Source organism: Nilaparvata lugens, chromosome 12 (genome assembly GCF_014356525.2).
Source record: "Nilaparvata lugens isolate BPH chromosome 12, ASM1435652v1, whole genome shotgun sequence".
In the NCBI taxonomy this organism is placed as follows: Eukaryota; Metazoa; Arthropoda; class Insecta; order Hemiptera; family Delphacidae; genus Nilaparvata; species Nilaparvata lugens.
Window position 1 is genome coordinate 34,625,311 of NC_052515.1, and position 13,146 is coordinate 34,638,456.

The window sequence follows — 13,146 nt, forward strand, 5'->3', positions numbered from 1 at the left end:
TCTATCTATTATTTTTAACTAGATTGAACAGTTGATATTACATCAGATATACCTGTATCAGCTATCCTCCATAGAAGGCAGAGAATCAGCAACGTTGTTCTTCTATCTTTCTCCACTGCAATTATAACGTGGACCTCACTATAGTTTATACCTCTATAGTCTCAACTATAGTCTATAACTCAACTTTTGTTGACTCAAATAGCAGGCAACAACTCAACTGGCTCACGACTGTTATGTTATGTATTAACTAATTAATAGCGTATCGATGCTGTGGAAAGAGTAAATCGGTCCTGGGATCAACCTGTGAGACCGCGATGTACTGACTCATCAGCTTGTAAGCTTATTTCAGAATACTGCAGACTATGATGGAAAAAGGCAAGGTGCTGTCCAATTTATTCATTTTCCAATAAATATTGAGCGCCGGTTTCCGAGCTCGGGATTCAGCCAAGCTCTAGACTTAGAACAGCTGGAGTAAAAATTGGCTTTCCGAAACGGGGCGTTGTAGTTTTTACTTTCCTTGCCATAGGTAAGGAAAGTATTGCTTTCCGAAAAAAAAATTAAGGTACCCCAATTTCTAAATTTCCATACGTTTCAAGGTCCCCTGAGTCCAAAAAAGTGGTTTTTGGGTATTGGTCTGTATGTGTGTGAGTGTGTGTGTATGAGTGTATGTGCGTCTGTGTACATGATATCTCATCTCCCAATTAACGGAATGACTTGAAATTTGGAACTTAGGGTCCTTTCACTATAAGGATCCGACACGAACAATTTCGATCAAATGCAATTCAAGATGGCGGCTGAAATGGCAAAAATGTTGTCAAAAACATGTTTTTCGCAATTTTCTCGGAAACGGCTCCAACGATTTTGATCAAATTCATACCTAAAATAGTCATCGATAAGCTCTATCAACTGCCACAAGTCTCATATCTGTAAAAATTTCAGGAGCTCCGCCCCAGCAATGCAGATAGATTCCCAATTATCAGGCTTCAGATACAATTGAAACAAAAAAAAATCAAGTGGAGTAGATTGAGCATGAAAATCTCTACAATTAATGTTCAGTAACATTTTCACCTAAAATTGAAAATAAGCTTTAAATTCGAGAAAATGTGATTATTCAATTGCAAATTATTGTTGATTCTATTAAATCACTCACTATGAAGAGATAGCAGACCTCATGTGTGTCTCCAGCGTTATTGTCCTGTCACCAGCTGGCTCAAATCTTTGAATAGTAAACTTGTGATGCGCGGGAACACTAGCGTCAGGTGATCAATTTTCATAACGGCAAGGAAAGTTGTGTGAGTGCGCCACACCAGATTTTTTAATCTTTATTTTCTCATTTCTATAATTGGAACCGTTTTTCCTTGATGAAATGAAACATCTCTAGATAATTCAAAATAGCTGAAACTTTACACTATTGTCTCTTTATTTTATTTTGTGTTCAATTTTCTAGTTTTTCTAAATTTAATTTGAACGTGGATTACGACCACGCCCCGTTTCGGAAAGCCAATTTTCTGACTCCAGCTGTTTAAAGTGTGGAACTTAGCTTATTCCCGACCCTTGGAAACCGGGCCTCAATCTCAATCATAGGAATTTATTATTAAATCATTGAAAAATATTATTCTCCTGATTAAAATATATTTGATTATTTTTAACAAGAAGAACAGTTGATATTACTTCGAATATACCGGTATCAGCCATCTTCTATAGACGACAGTGGCAAGGCGGAGACTCTGCAACGCTGTTCTTCTATCTTTCTCGACTGCCGTTATAACGTGGACTTCACTATAGACTATGAACTTTCAGAATCGCATAACTCAAGAGTTTGTGGAGCTAACCAACAATCTGAAGACCCGTATCTTTTTCAAAAAATATTTTTTTGCTATCAGGCCCATTCTTTTTTATTTGGGTTTCTTCAAAATGTTTGTCTGTTTTTTATTGTAAACAGACCTACGTTTTTTATGTGGCTTATAAATTTTCGGTTTTTTTCTGCTTGTTGCTAATCTATTTCAATAGTCTGTTGATTGAGTTTATTGATTTTTAAGTTTAATGTTGTGTTGTAGATGGTGATGAGATGACGTCGTGCAAGTTGATGGAAGTGAACCGGGCAGTGATAGAAGAAAATTTGCAAAGCAGGTTAGTGTCGTTGTTATTATTTATTCATCTTGAACTTGTAACTTATAATTCCACTACAGTATTTCATGATCATTAGGGAAATTCATGAGTAACAAAGAAAACACAATCGATTTTGCAGAAGTAATTAATTCGTTGTTTTACGAGTAGTTTTTGAGTGTTATTGTGATAACACTTTATCAAACACTTTGTTATTGTGGCCTTTATCAAAGTGTTATTTTGATAGTTATCCATAGGCTGCTGAATAAGAAGACTATATGTATTTTTCAATGTTTTCGTTACTGGCTTGGCTTATAATTTCTACTCAGCCTACTCATAATTGAAGAGTGTATTATAGAAGGTAATTTCGGTTCATTGGATTGGTTGGAAACTTGCAACAAGCTGCTAGGCTTTCATCCTATCCTTTACGGGTTGCTGAGTCATTGAGAAAATAGCTAGTAAAGTGGGCTCTACATTAGTCAAGTTTCCTTGGATACAAAAGTCAAGAAAACTTGACTAATGTAAACCCCACTTGATCCAGTAAGTAAGTCAGTAATGGGAACATCGAATGTGTACCTACTTTAAATTTTACTGAAGAATTTTTCAAAAACAATGATAGTCCCTGATGCCGTAAAATTGGATCAATTTACATGCGGCTTGCGTTAATATTCAATCAAACAACTACTTTCTTGAATTACAAGCGTTAAGCTTTATTTCATTTGAGTAATGAAATGAAATGAAATTTATTGATTCCTTTCACAAAAAACATAACAAATTACAATTTAAAAAAGTAGGAACTGAGTTGACCACTCTAACCAGTATTCGTGGTCAAGTTACAAAAAAAATATACAACCAGTACAATTTATCTTGAATATTCAAAAAATATAGTCTATCATTATTATTTTATATGAATGTATTAAAAAACCATTACTACTCCACGATATATTTCTCACGAATCTAATTATCGAAAAGAGAAAAAATGTATATAATGTTTAATCTGTATATTATTAGAACCTGATTTTTTATAAACATATTCATACTTATGTCAGTGTTGCATCAAGAAAAACTAATTCTTGGAAAAACATTAGCCAAGCTCTTAAAAGTTTTAAAAAAGACTTAATATTTTCAGATGATTTGATTTCGTATGGTAATTGATTGAAATATTTTGGAGCTACATATTGGAACGATTGCTTGAAAATTGATTTATTGACTTTTGGTAAACGAAACATTCTTTGTGTGATTCTTCTTGTATTGTAATGTATGTGATTATGTTTTATTTGTATGCGACTTGTGTCAGTATTATAGAAATTAAAATGCATGACATTAATAAAATGATTTGGATACGTTAATAATTGCATAGTAATTGAAATAAATTTCCATTATTATTATTGTATCACCAATTGGCAATATTTTCCAGTGATTTTGTATTTTGGCGAAATAAATAATGGATAGTGAGTGCATCACTTGACAGCACTATTATACAGGATGTTTCTGAAATAGACCGACAAACTTCGTGAGGTGTTCCCTCATATTAAAATGAAGGAAAACGTTCCAGTAAACATGGGTCCTGAAAAGCTTTGATACTGAGATGATTTTGATGACGGGGGTTTCACATTTCTCTCCAAATTTTCAATTCTATTTTTTTTTTTGTGGCAGTCTTACGAAGTTACTTTTAGTAATTAATTCATTTGTTAATTCGTGGTCTAGTGTAGAGATTGCTTGCATAGCAGCCTAGAGATTCAGGCGAGGTGGAACTTCCGTCAGGAACTCACCACCAATAAAAGCCATACGAATAATATTACTAGTAGTTCTGTGAACAGTAGACCTCGCGCTCAGTAAGTTACATTGACCTGTTGTTATGTTTCTCAAAAATTAATAAATAATTTATCAATTTAAAATGTCTAGAAAAAATCCTAAATAAACATAGAGCTTTCTGTCCTATCGTACCGTGATGTGTCGTCCCGGAATGTGAGTGTGAGCGCTGTTATCAGGTCTGGCTGCAACTGTCTAGCAACGTTGATTGGAAGATACATTTTCAAGATGTTCGATGTTTTTGAACGGGTAGTTGACCGAGCGAAGTGAGGTCTAAGATTCGAGTCGACAGTTTGGCATTTCTCTTAATGTTTAAATGTTTGAATGTTTATATGTTGTGCATTTACGGCGAAACGCGGTATAGTATATTTCGCACCTAGAGCAGAAAATGAGATTTTTCCAGCTCGAAATCGGTTTTCAAGTCCGAGGCCGTAGGCCGAGGACTAGAAAAGATTGAGAGCTGGAAAAACATTTTTGCCCGTGGTGCGAACGATATTTTTCGCCACACTACAGGTATTGCTGACAAAATAAATAAAGAATACAAAATAAAGAATACTCGTTAAGCTATCGTACCTATCTCTTGATTTTAGTGGTAGAAGATTTACAGTCAGGATTTCAGATTCTTTTAAAATTTCACTTGGAATACCACAGTCATCTTCAAGCATTTTTGAAAATTCGGAATGCACTAATCAACAATTAATAATTGAATAAAACTGGTTGCGAAGCGAATTAGTTTGATTCGAAACTGGAACTGAAATCATGGCGACTTCAGTTGATGATGAAAGTGGACACTCGCCCGATCTAGCGGATGACTTATTAACTACTTCCATGAGCGGCTGGAAAGAGACAACTTTCTGGCCTAGACCGGAAAAGAAACCCTTTTCTGACGTCGTCTGCAAACAAGGTCTTTCAGATCTACGTAGGGACTGGAAAACAGCTGCTTTCTGTGCAGTGTGGCGAAAATAGATTTTCATGAAATTTGACACGTATGTTCCTTTTTTAATTGCGCGTCGACGTATATACAAGGTTTCTGGAAATTTTGCATTTCAAGGATAATATAAAAGGAAAAAGGAGCCTCTTTCATACGCCAATATTAAAAATCAGACTATAGAATTACTCATCATAAATCAGCTGACTTAGATTACACAGAAGTGATTACACAGATGTGTGGAGAAGCCAGTCTATTACTGTATTTGTATAAGGTGTATAGTTTTGATCAAAGACCTTAAAGAGGTGTGCATCTTTAAGCTGGGTTTAGACCAAAGTTATTAACAAAATGTTTATAACTTGATCCTTGAAGATTCTATTAGATTGAACGGAAGTTGACAAACACACATCTCATCATGTGTATGATAAGTTATGTTCAATCTAATAATCTATAAGGATTGAGTTATTAACATTTTGTTAACATTTTGTTAATAACTTTGGTCTAATCGCAGCTTTAAGGTATTTGAATTCAATATTTTGTTTTGCAGTCATGGTATTATTATGCGTACCCATTAGTATTAATATTGTCACATTCGAAAAAACTAAATCAGGTCTACTGTTCACAGAACTACAAGTATTATATAGGCCTAGTCCACTAGACAGCTGATTTATGATGATTAATTCTATAGTCTGATTTTTACTCCAATATTGGCGTATGAAGGAGGCTCCTTTTTCCTTTCATATTATCCTTGAAATGCAAAATTTCCAAAAACCTTGTTTATACGTCGACGCGTAATTTAAAAAGGAACATGTGACAGGTATGTTCCTTTTTAAATTTAAACAATGTAGAAATATAATTAATTCACAAAATATTCCATCTTAACTATGTAAATTCATTATGACATTTTATTCAAAAATATAATTTCTTGCTTCACATACTAGTAGTTCTGTGAATAGTAGACCTCACGCAGTATTCTCATCCACAAGTGCCTGATTGAAACGATAGACCTTATGGAAATACAGCAATAGACTGGCTCCTCCACACATCTGTGTAATCACTTGTCAGCTGATTTATGATGAATAATTCTATAGTCTGATTTTTACTCCAATATTGGCGTATGAAGGAGGTTCCTTTATCCTTTCATATTATCCTTGAAATGCAAAATTTCCAAAAACCTTGTATATACGTCGACGCGTAATTTAAAAAGGAACATACCTGTCACATTTCATGAAAATCTACCGCGTTTCGCCGTAAATGCGCAACATATAAACATTTAAACATTAAGAGAAATGTCAAACCTTCGACTTGAATCTTAGACCTCACTTCGCTCGGTCAATTAATACTTATGTTAAATTAGCTGAGGAATCAGAGCTATTTAGGACCCATATTTACTGGAACTTTTTTCATTTTGATGTAAGGAAATCAATCACGAAGTTTGTCGATCTATTTCAGGAACACTCTGTATTTCTAAACAACTTAAAATATGTAATTCTTGAACTGAAGTGCTAGATGAAGTAATAGATAGGAAAACAGCACTTCAAAATTAATTCTAGGACCGGAGTAGTAAATGAAGCAGCTGCACTTTGCACACTATTGGGTGAACTACTTGACCTAATGAAATACTTGACCTAATGAAATCTTGAAGATTTTAAAATAGGCCTATTACTATCCTCGGTAAAGGAAGAATCAATATGCGAAATGTCAAGTTAAGCTAGTTCATCTATGACATTAGTTTTATACTACTCGGACTTGTGAATGGTTCCAAGTTGCGGCAAGCGCTCGGGATTCTCTTGGAAGGGTGACCGTTTGTAATGAGAGCTACACTACCATGGCATTGTTTGATCCCATGAAATAACTGAATTCACTCGAAATAATATTATTGTAACTAGCAGGTAACCCGTGCTTAGCAAGGGTCTGATCGAAAGCTTGACAAACTGAAGATTTGACCTACTGAAATCTTGGAGTTCTTAAAATAGGCCTTTCCTCGGTAAATTAAAAGTCAATATGCAAAATGTCAGGTTAATCTATCCCGTACGTGTAAAGCTAATTCTTTCCTTTGTTTTTTGATAGATGTAATAAAAAATGGTGAATTTTTGTTGTTTTGCAGTTGGGAAGTGGACACAAAATGGACATCGCAGCCACAAAACAACATTAGTAACTTCTATTCTGCTGCTACTCCGTCATCTTCTGCTGCTACTGCTGCTTCTTATTAGCTGAGAAATCATCACTTTTGGACCTTCGTAGCCGATTGCTGATCATTAGAGAAATAAGGTGTTACATTATGTGAGTTGATTTAGATCATAATCTTTTTCTTCTTCTCTTCTTCTTCTTCTTACTAACAAATCTAGTCTTCTAAAATTGATGTAGGGTGATTTTAGATTATTGATATCGTCAACATTAGTTTCATTAGTAGCTAATTTCAATATGAAACCTTTTACACTGCATTTTAAATATTGGAGGATTCAGGGCAGGATTTTTTTCTCATGTGATTCACGGAATGAAGATTCAATATTCAAACATAGAAATAGTAATAGATATCTGGTTGAATTACGCAGAGCTTGAGGTACGTTTAGACTTGTTTACAATCTTCAGAAATTTGTATGAGATTCAAAGATGATCAAACAAAAATTGGAAGCGCTTACTTTTCAAATGAATTTCACTTCTAATTGAGTAATTTTAGTTGGGCTACTTGAATGTTTAATCATAGAAAATCACTAGTACCCTTTCAGTGTACACGGAGTGATCTGTGGTCTAGTGAATAGAGTGCTTGCGTGGCAGCATAGGGATCCCGGGTTCAAACCCTCTAATTACCAAAAGTTTTTTAACCAGATCACTCTCGTGTTATCGGACGGACACGTTAAACTGTCGGTCCCAGCTGAAGTATGACAGTCGTAAGGCCCATTGACGGCTTAAATTATATATTCTGGCTGTGGGACCTTCCCGCAAGAGACTCCCCATCAACAAAAGCCATACGAATTTATACTTTCTTTTACTACGGTAGTACCCTTATACTTTTATAAAACACTGAACATTCATTGATTGTGTTTTATTTGAAAATATAAGGGTAGTAGTGATTTTCTATAATAAAACATTACATATCATACAAAATAATTGAATGAGGAGGTTGATCATACTTGTGATTCTGACAAGTATCTCATGCAAATATATTCTATAGAGGAGAGTTGCCAAAATCGTACCACTTCCTAAATCGTACCACCTTGATTTCTATGTGAATTAGAGTGATTGCAGCGCCCACGCGGCTGTATGTGTTACTACTCCATTATTGAAACAGTGGGATAAATTTCAGAGCACGTGCGATTTGTCTTGAAGTTTTTTAAATTGTTTAACTGTTTTGGAGCTAGCTGGTGGTGTTTTGGGACTTTTTTGATAAGACCTTCATGACCCTCTAGGTGAGTACTCATACAAGTTTGATTTAGTTTGATAAAATAGCAATAATGTAGAGTATTTTGATTGAGTAGCTCGTGTCTTCATGTGTTTTTAAGGTTAGAAATAACGTTATGATTGCCGCGATACCCAGTCGCCTAAATCGTACCTACAACGGTCTCTCAAATCGTACCAGTACGATTTGGGAGTCCATTGCATTCTATGCTCCATACTTGCCACTTTTGTTATGTAGGCACAAACAGTAGACTATTCCTTATCCAAATCTAATAGAAATTACTTTGTTTTCCATTCAAATAAATGTAAAAAAAAAACAAACACAATTAACTATTGTGTTTCAGAATGGCAAAAAGGAAGTATGGAGCTTGGAAGGAAGAGGACATGGAAAGAGCATTGGCTGCATATAGAAATGGAGACATCGGCTTCAACGAATGCTGCAGACAATATGGAATTCCTAAACCGACTCTGAAGCGTCATTTAGATGGAAAAAATATTACTGCTAATGAAGGGAAAAAATCAATGGGACGTCACACCACATTACCACCTGAAGTGGAACAACAGCTTGTTGAACACATAAAGAAACTGGAGGCATGTTTTTTTGGGCTTACCATAACTGACGTTCGTAGACTAGCATTTCAAATTGCTGAGAGGAATTGTATCCCCCATGTATTCAATGAAGAGAGCAGAATCGCTGGGAAAAAATGGTACTACAATTTTATGAAACGCCACAAGGACATTTCACTTCGTGAGCCTCAGGCAACATCTTTGGCTAGAGCTCAAGGATTTTCCAAAGAAAATGTAAATGAATTTTTTGTACTTTTGAGAAAGACTGTAGAGGAGAATAAAATTGATGCCACCTCTATTTTTAACATTGATGAGACAGGCGTGAGTACTGTACAAAACAAATGTCAGAAGGTGATAGCTGAGAAGGGTAAGCGAGCTGTTGGGTCCATATCTAGTGGAGAAAGAGGTGTTAATACCACTGTTGTTTGTTGTTCAAGTGCAGCAGGGATGTATGTTCCACCCTTAATCATATTTAAGAGAATGAGGATGTGTGATGATTTGAAGGTTGGAGCACCACCTGGAAGTCTAGTGGATATTTCGGAAAATGGATGGATAAATTCTGAGTTGTTTGTTAAGTGGCTTCGACACTTTATTGAAACAGTGAAGCCAACCAAAGAGAGAAAAGTTCTTCTCCTTCTTGATGGCCACACAACTCATTCCAAGAACTTGGAAGCATTGGAAATTGCTCGCGAGGCTGGCGTGATAATGTTGCAACTACCAGGACATACAACTCATCGTCTGCAACCATTGGACAGGTCCTTTTTCAAACCTTTCAAAGGCTACTTCACTCAAGCTGTGGATAAATGGCTTCGAACAAACCCTGGTCTGAGAATCACCCAATATCAGATTTCACAGTTAGTGAATGAAGCATATTGCAAAGCTGCCACAATCGAAAACTCCTGCAATGGCTTCAAATGTAGTGGTGTTTGGCCTGTTGATGCTTCGATCTTTTCCGAGATGGACTTTCTGCCAGCCGAGTGCCTCAACAAATCTTCAGAAGAAAATCTAGAGAAAGGTGATAATTTAGACAAAGAAACTTCAAACTTTAACAGAAATGAAAATCTAAACTCTCTCAACAGTTCGAACGATTCAATTTCGAAACTCAATGTTTCAATTGAAACTATTTCCCCACTTCCAATACCAAACAGAGGGAGGAGTAGCTCTACTCCAAAGATACAGAAAGCTGTAATCCTAACAAGCAGCCCATACAAGAATCAAATTGAACTAGCGCATGAGCTGAAACTTGCTAGGGAAAAGTAAAGGAGCTTCAGATGAAAATCAAACCATTGCCTAAGACAATGAAATTGAACAAAACTAATCAGAAGGCTCCAGGAAGGTTCACAGGAAGAAAGAAGACAACCAGGACATCCACAAAAACCAGTGAACCACAGGAAAGTGATTTGTCGAATGGAGAAAATAATCGAGCACTCCTAAACCAAGCTGGATCTTCCACCCAGAATGATGTAATAATTGAAGTGGATGCTGGAGAGTGGTTTTGTTCAATATGTGAAGAAAAAACTGTTGAGGATATGGTACAATGCTTAATTTGTGAAAATTGGGTCCACGAAAAATGTGCTGGTACAAAAAATAGAATCAAGAAATATGTTTGTTACAAATGTTGTTCTTAGAAAACAAATAGACAATTCATTTTTTTTCCTGAAAAAGCATTTCCAATAAAAAACTTGTTTTATCTATCATAAATTGTCATTGTATAATATTAATAATAAATATTTTGTGAATTTGTTTCTGTTTTCTGTTTTTCAATTGATTTCATCTCAATGTATAATCAGGGTGGTACAATTTAGGAAACAGGGGGTACGATTTAAGCAACTAGTTTCCCAAATCGTACTGACTGCATGACTTCACTAAAAGTGTCACAGTATAGCAAAATATCTCCATTTGGGTTGAAAGAAGTGACATTTACTTCCCTCAACAACCAATTCTTTGAATAACAGTCAAACTTTGAAAAAATTGATCATTTTAAAGTGAGTAAAAAATAAATTTTAAAAAGTGGTACGATTTAGGCAACCTTCCTCTACTTGTATACAAGTCTTGACATACCTTGAAGTTTATCATTGGAAATGTTGAGATGCGGATGGATACTAAGGTAGGTGCCTACACATGACTGAGCAGTGCTTCGAACCACCGGTGTGTCTACAAATCAACCAGATATCTATAGACAATGCACCAAGATTTATACAGAAGTATAAATTTATAGTTGAGGCCTGTACTCTACAAGTTTATAGAGGCCTATACATGTAAAATTCTGAAAAGTTTTGGTAACACTTCAAAAAAACAATATGACCAGAAATTGTTGTGGTCTGAGAAATGCGATTGATCCATTCAAGAAATTTAGCCAATGTATCCAAGTTTTCGCAAGTTTTAAACGACGAATTTCTTCTTTTAATTTTATTTTGATAAGCTACACATAAACTACTCTATTTAATGACAAAATTGATATTTGATTACATAGTTTTAGAAGCAAAATCTACTTTGTGATGAAGTGAAATCTCTTGATGGTCGCAAAAAATATATTTCAGAAAAAATTGTTGTGATATGAGTTTGATTGCTGTAATGTCAATTGATTAGGTTTGGAACTTGTCAATTACCTGGATACAATAATTGAGTTTGGGTCTAGTTGTCTATAGTGAGGTCCACGTTATAATGGCAGTATTTGATTAGCATTGGTGTTGCTAGCCTTGTCTGTTATTCGACAAAGCAGATAGCGTTATACTTTTCTAGCTCCACAATATTGCCAGATCGTTTTTTAACAATACAGAAATGTAATTAACGAAATATTTAATCTCAATTTAAAAATGTATAATTGACAAAATGTTGTCTTAACGTAAATAATTGTAATTGATTACTTTTAAACAAAAATAAACAGTTAATATTACATCAGATTAATCGGTATCAGCTATCCTCTATACAAGACAGTAGCAAGGCAGAGGGCAATGTTGTTCTCTCATGTTTCTCCACTGCCATTATAAAGTGGACCTCACCATACCATTGGAGTGGTTTAAATTCAATAATATTTGTAATTTGTTACATTTATAGATTGGTTCATTCAGGTTTGGCTGTGTTAATGAAAGCAGCCTCTCAGGCCACAGTAATGTGTTTCAAATTCATTCTAATACAGTAAAAGTGTAACAATTTTTATTCTCAGAATCCTAGAGTGAATATTGTAGCATTTTTACTGTAAACTCCTTTATCCCTGAATATGTTGGTGGGAGAGAAGAAAATAAACGAATGATTTTTGGTTCTGGTTGTTTTGCAATCATTTTTCCTTTATCATGAATTTGTTTGAAACACATTACTGTTTATTCGAAAATGATAAAAAATGGAGTGTTCTTATTTATGGTTTTTATTTAATTTAACTACTCTACTGGTATTTTGTCAACTAAATTGTAATTTGTTGAATGGTTTATTCAGGTTAGACCCTGCAAATGAAAGCAGGCAACAGAAATGCGTTTCAAATTGATTCTAATACAGTAAAAGTGTTACACTTTCTAGTCTCAAGAATACTATAAAGTGAATATTGTAGCATTTTTACTGTAAATTCCTTTATCCTTGAAGCTGTTTGTTGGAGAGAAAATAAATAAATGATTTTTGGTTCTGGTTGTTTTGCAATCATTTTCCCTCCATTATGAATCTGTTTGAAACGCATTACTGTTAATTTCAAAATGATCAACAATGGATTTTCTTATTTTGTCAGCTTTTTGAAATATATTGAGAGATGTTCAGGATATTTAGAATTTCAAAATGATCAACAATGGAGTTTTCTTATTTTATTTGCCTTTTAAAATATTGAGAGATGTTCATGATATTTAGTCAACGTTCTAAATAATGGAGAGATTCTACTGTGATTTTTTATTTCCAGAATTAGAAATGCGGTTTAGAGTGTTACATTTTTGTTTTGAAATATTAAGAGATGTTCAGGATATCTAGAATTTCAAAATGATCAACAATGGAGTTTTCTCATGTTGTCTGCTTTTTGAAATATTGAGAGATGTTCAGGATATTTAGAATTTCAAAATGATCAACAATGGAGTTTTCTTATTTTGTTTGCTTTTTAAAATATCGAGAGATGTTCATGATATTTAGTCAACGTTCTAAATAATGGAGAGATTCTACTGTGATTTTTTACACTCGCTATTTCCAGAATTAGAAATGCGGTTTAGAGTGTTACATTTTTGAATTGAAAAATAGTGAATGTGATAATTAGGGTTATAATTCTGGTTAAGCAAATTCTCTCACAAGTAATTGAACAATTTCTACGTAATGAGCTATTGTTTTATATAGCTTCAAATATTGAATTTACAATAATTGCTCAA

At 34.5% G+C, this 13,146-nt stretch overlaps 2 protein-coding genes across 3 annotated transcripts in view; both read left to right on the top strand.

Moving 5' to 3' along the window:
• Nucleotides 1-8,157, top strand: part of LOC111061660 — a 34,505-nt gene extending 26,348 nt beyond the window's left edge. For both annotated transcript variants that reach the window (XM_039439386.1, XM_039439388.1), the window contains 2 exons: nt 2,058-2,130; nt 6,954-8,157. In XM_039439386.1, the coding sequence (XP_039295320.1) occupies nt 2,058-2,130; nt 6,954-7,059 (179 nt within the window). In that variant the 3' untranslated portion in view covers nt 7,060-8,157. The remainder of the gene's footprint in view (nt 1-2,057; nt 2,131-6,953) is intronic.
• A 433-nt stretch (nt 8,158-8,590) lies between these two features.
• LOC120353768 (jerky protein-like) lies at nt 8,591-12,249 on the top strand. Its single transcript, XM_039438570.1, has 2 exons — nt 8,591-9,827; nt 12,245-12,249. The coding sequence occupies exons 1-2, from the start codon at nt 8,591-8,593 to the stop codon at nt 12,247-12,249; spliced, it is 1,242 nt and encodes a 413-aa protein (XP_039294504.1).
• Nucleotides 12,250-13,146: the final 897 nt, after the last annotated feature.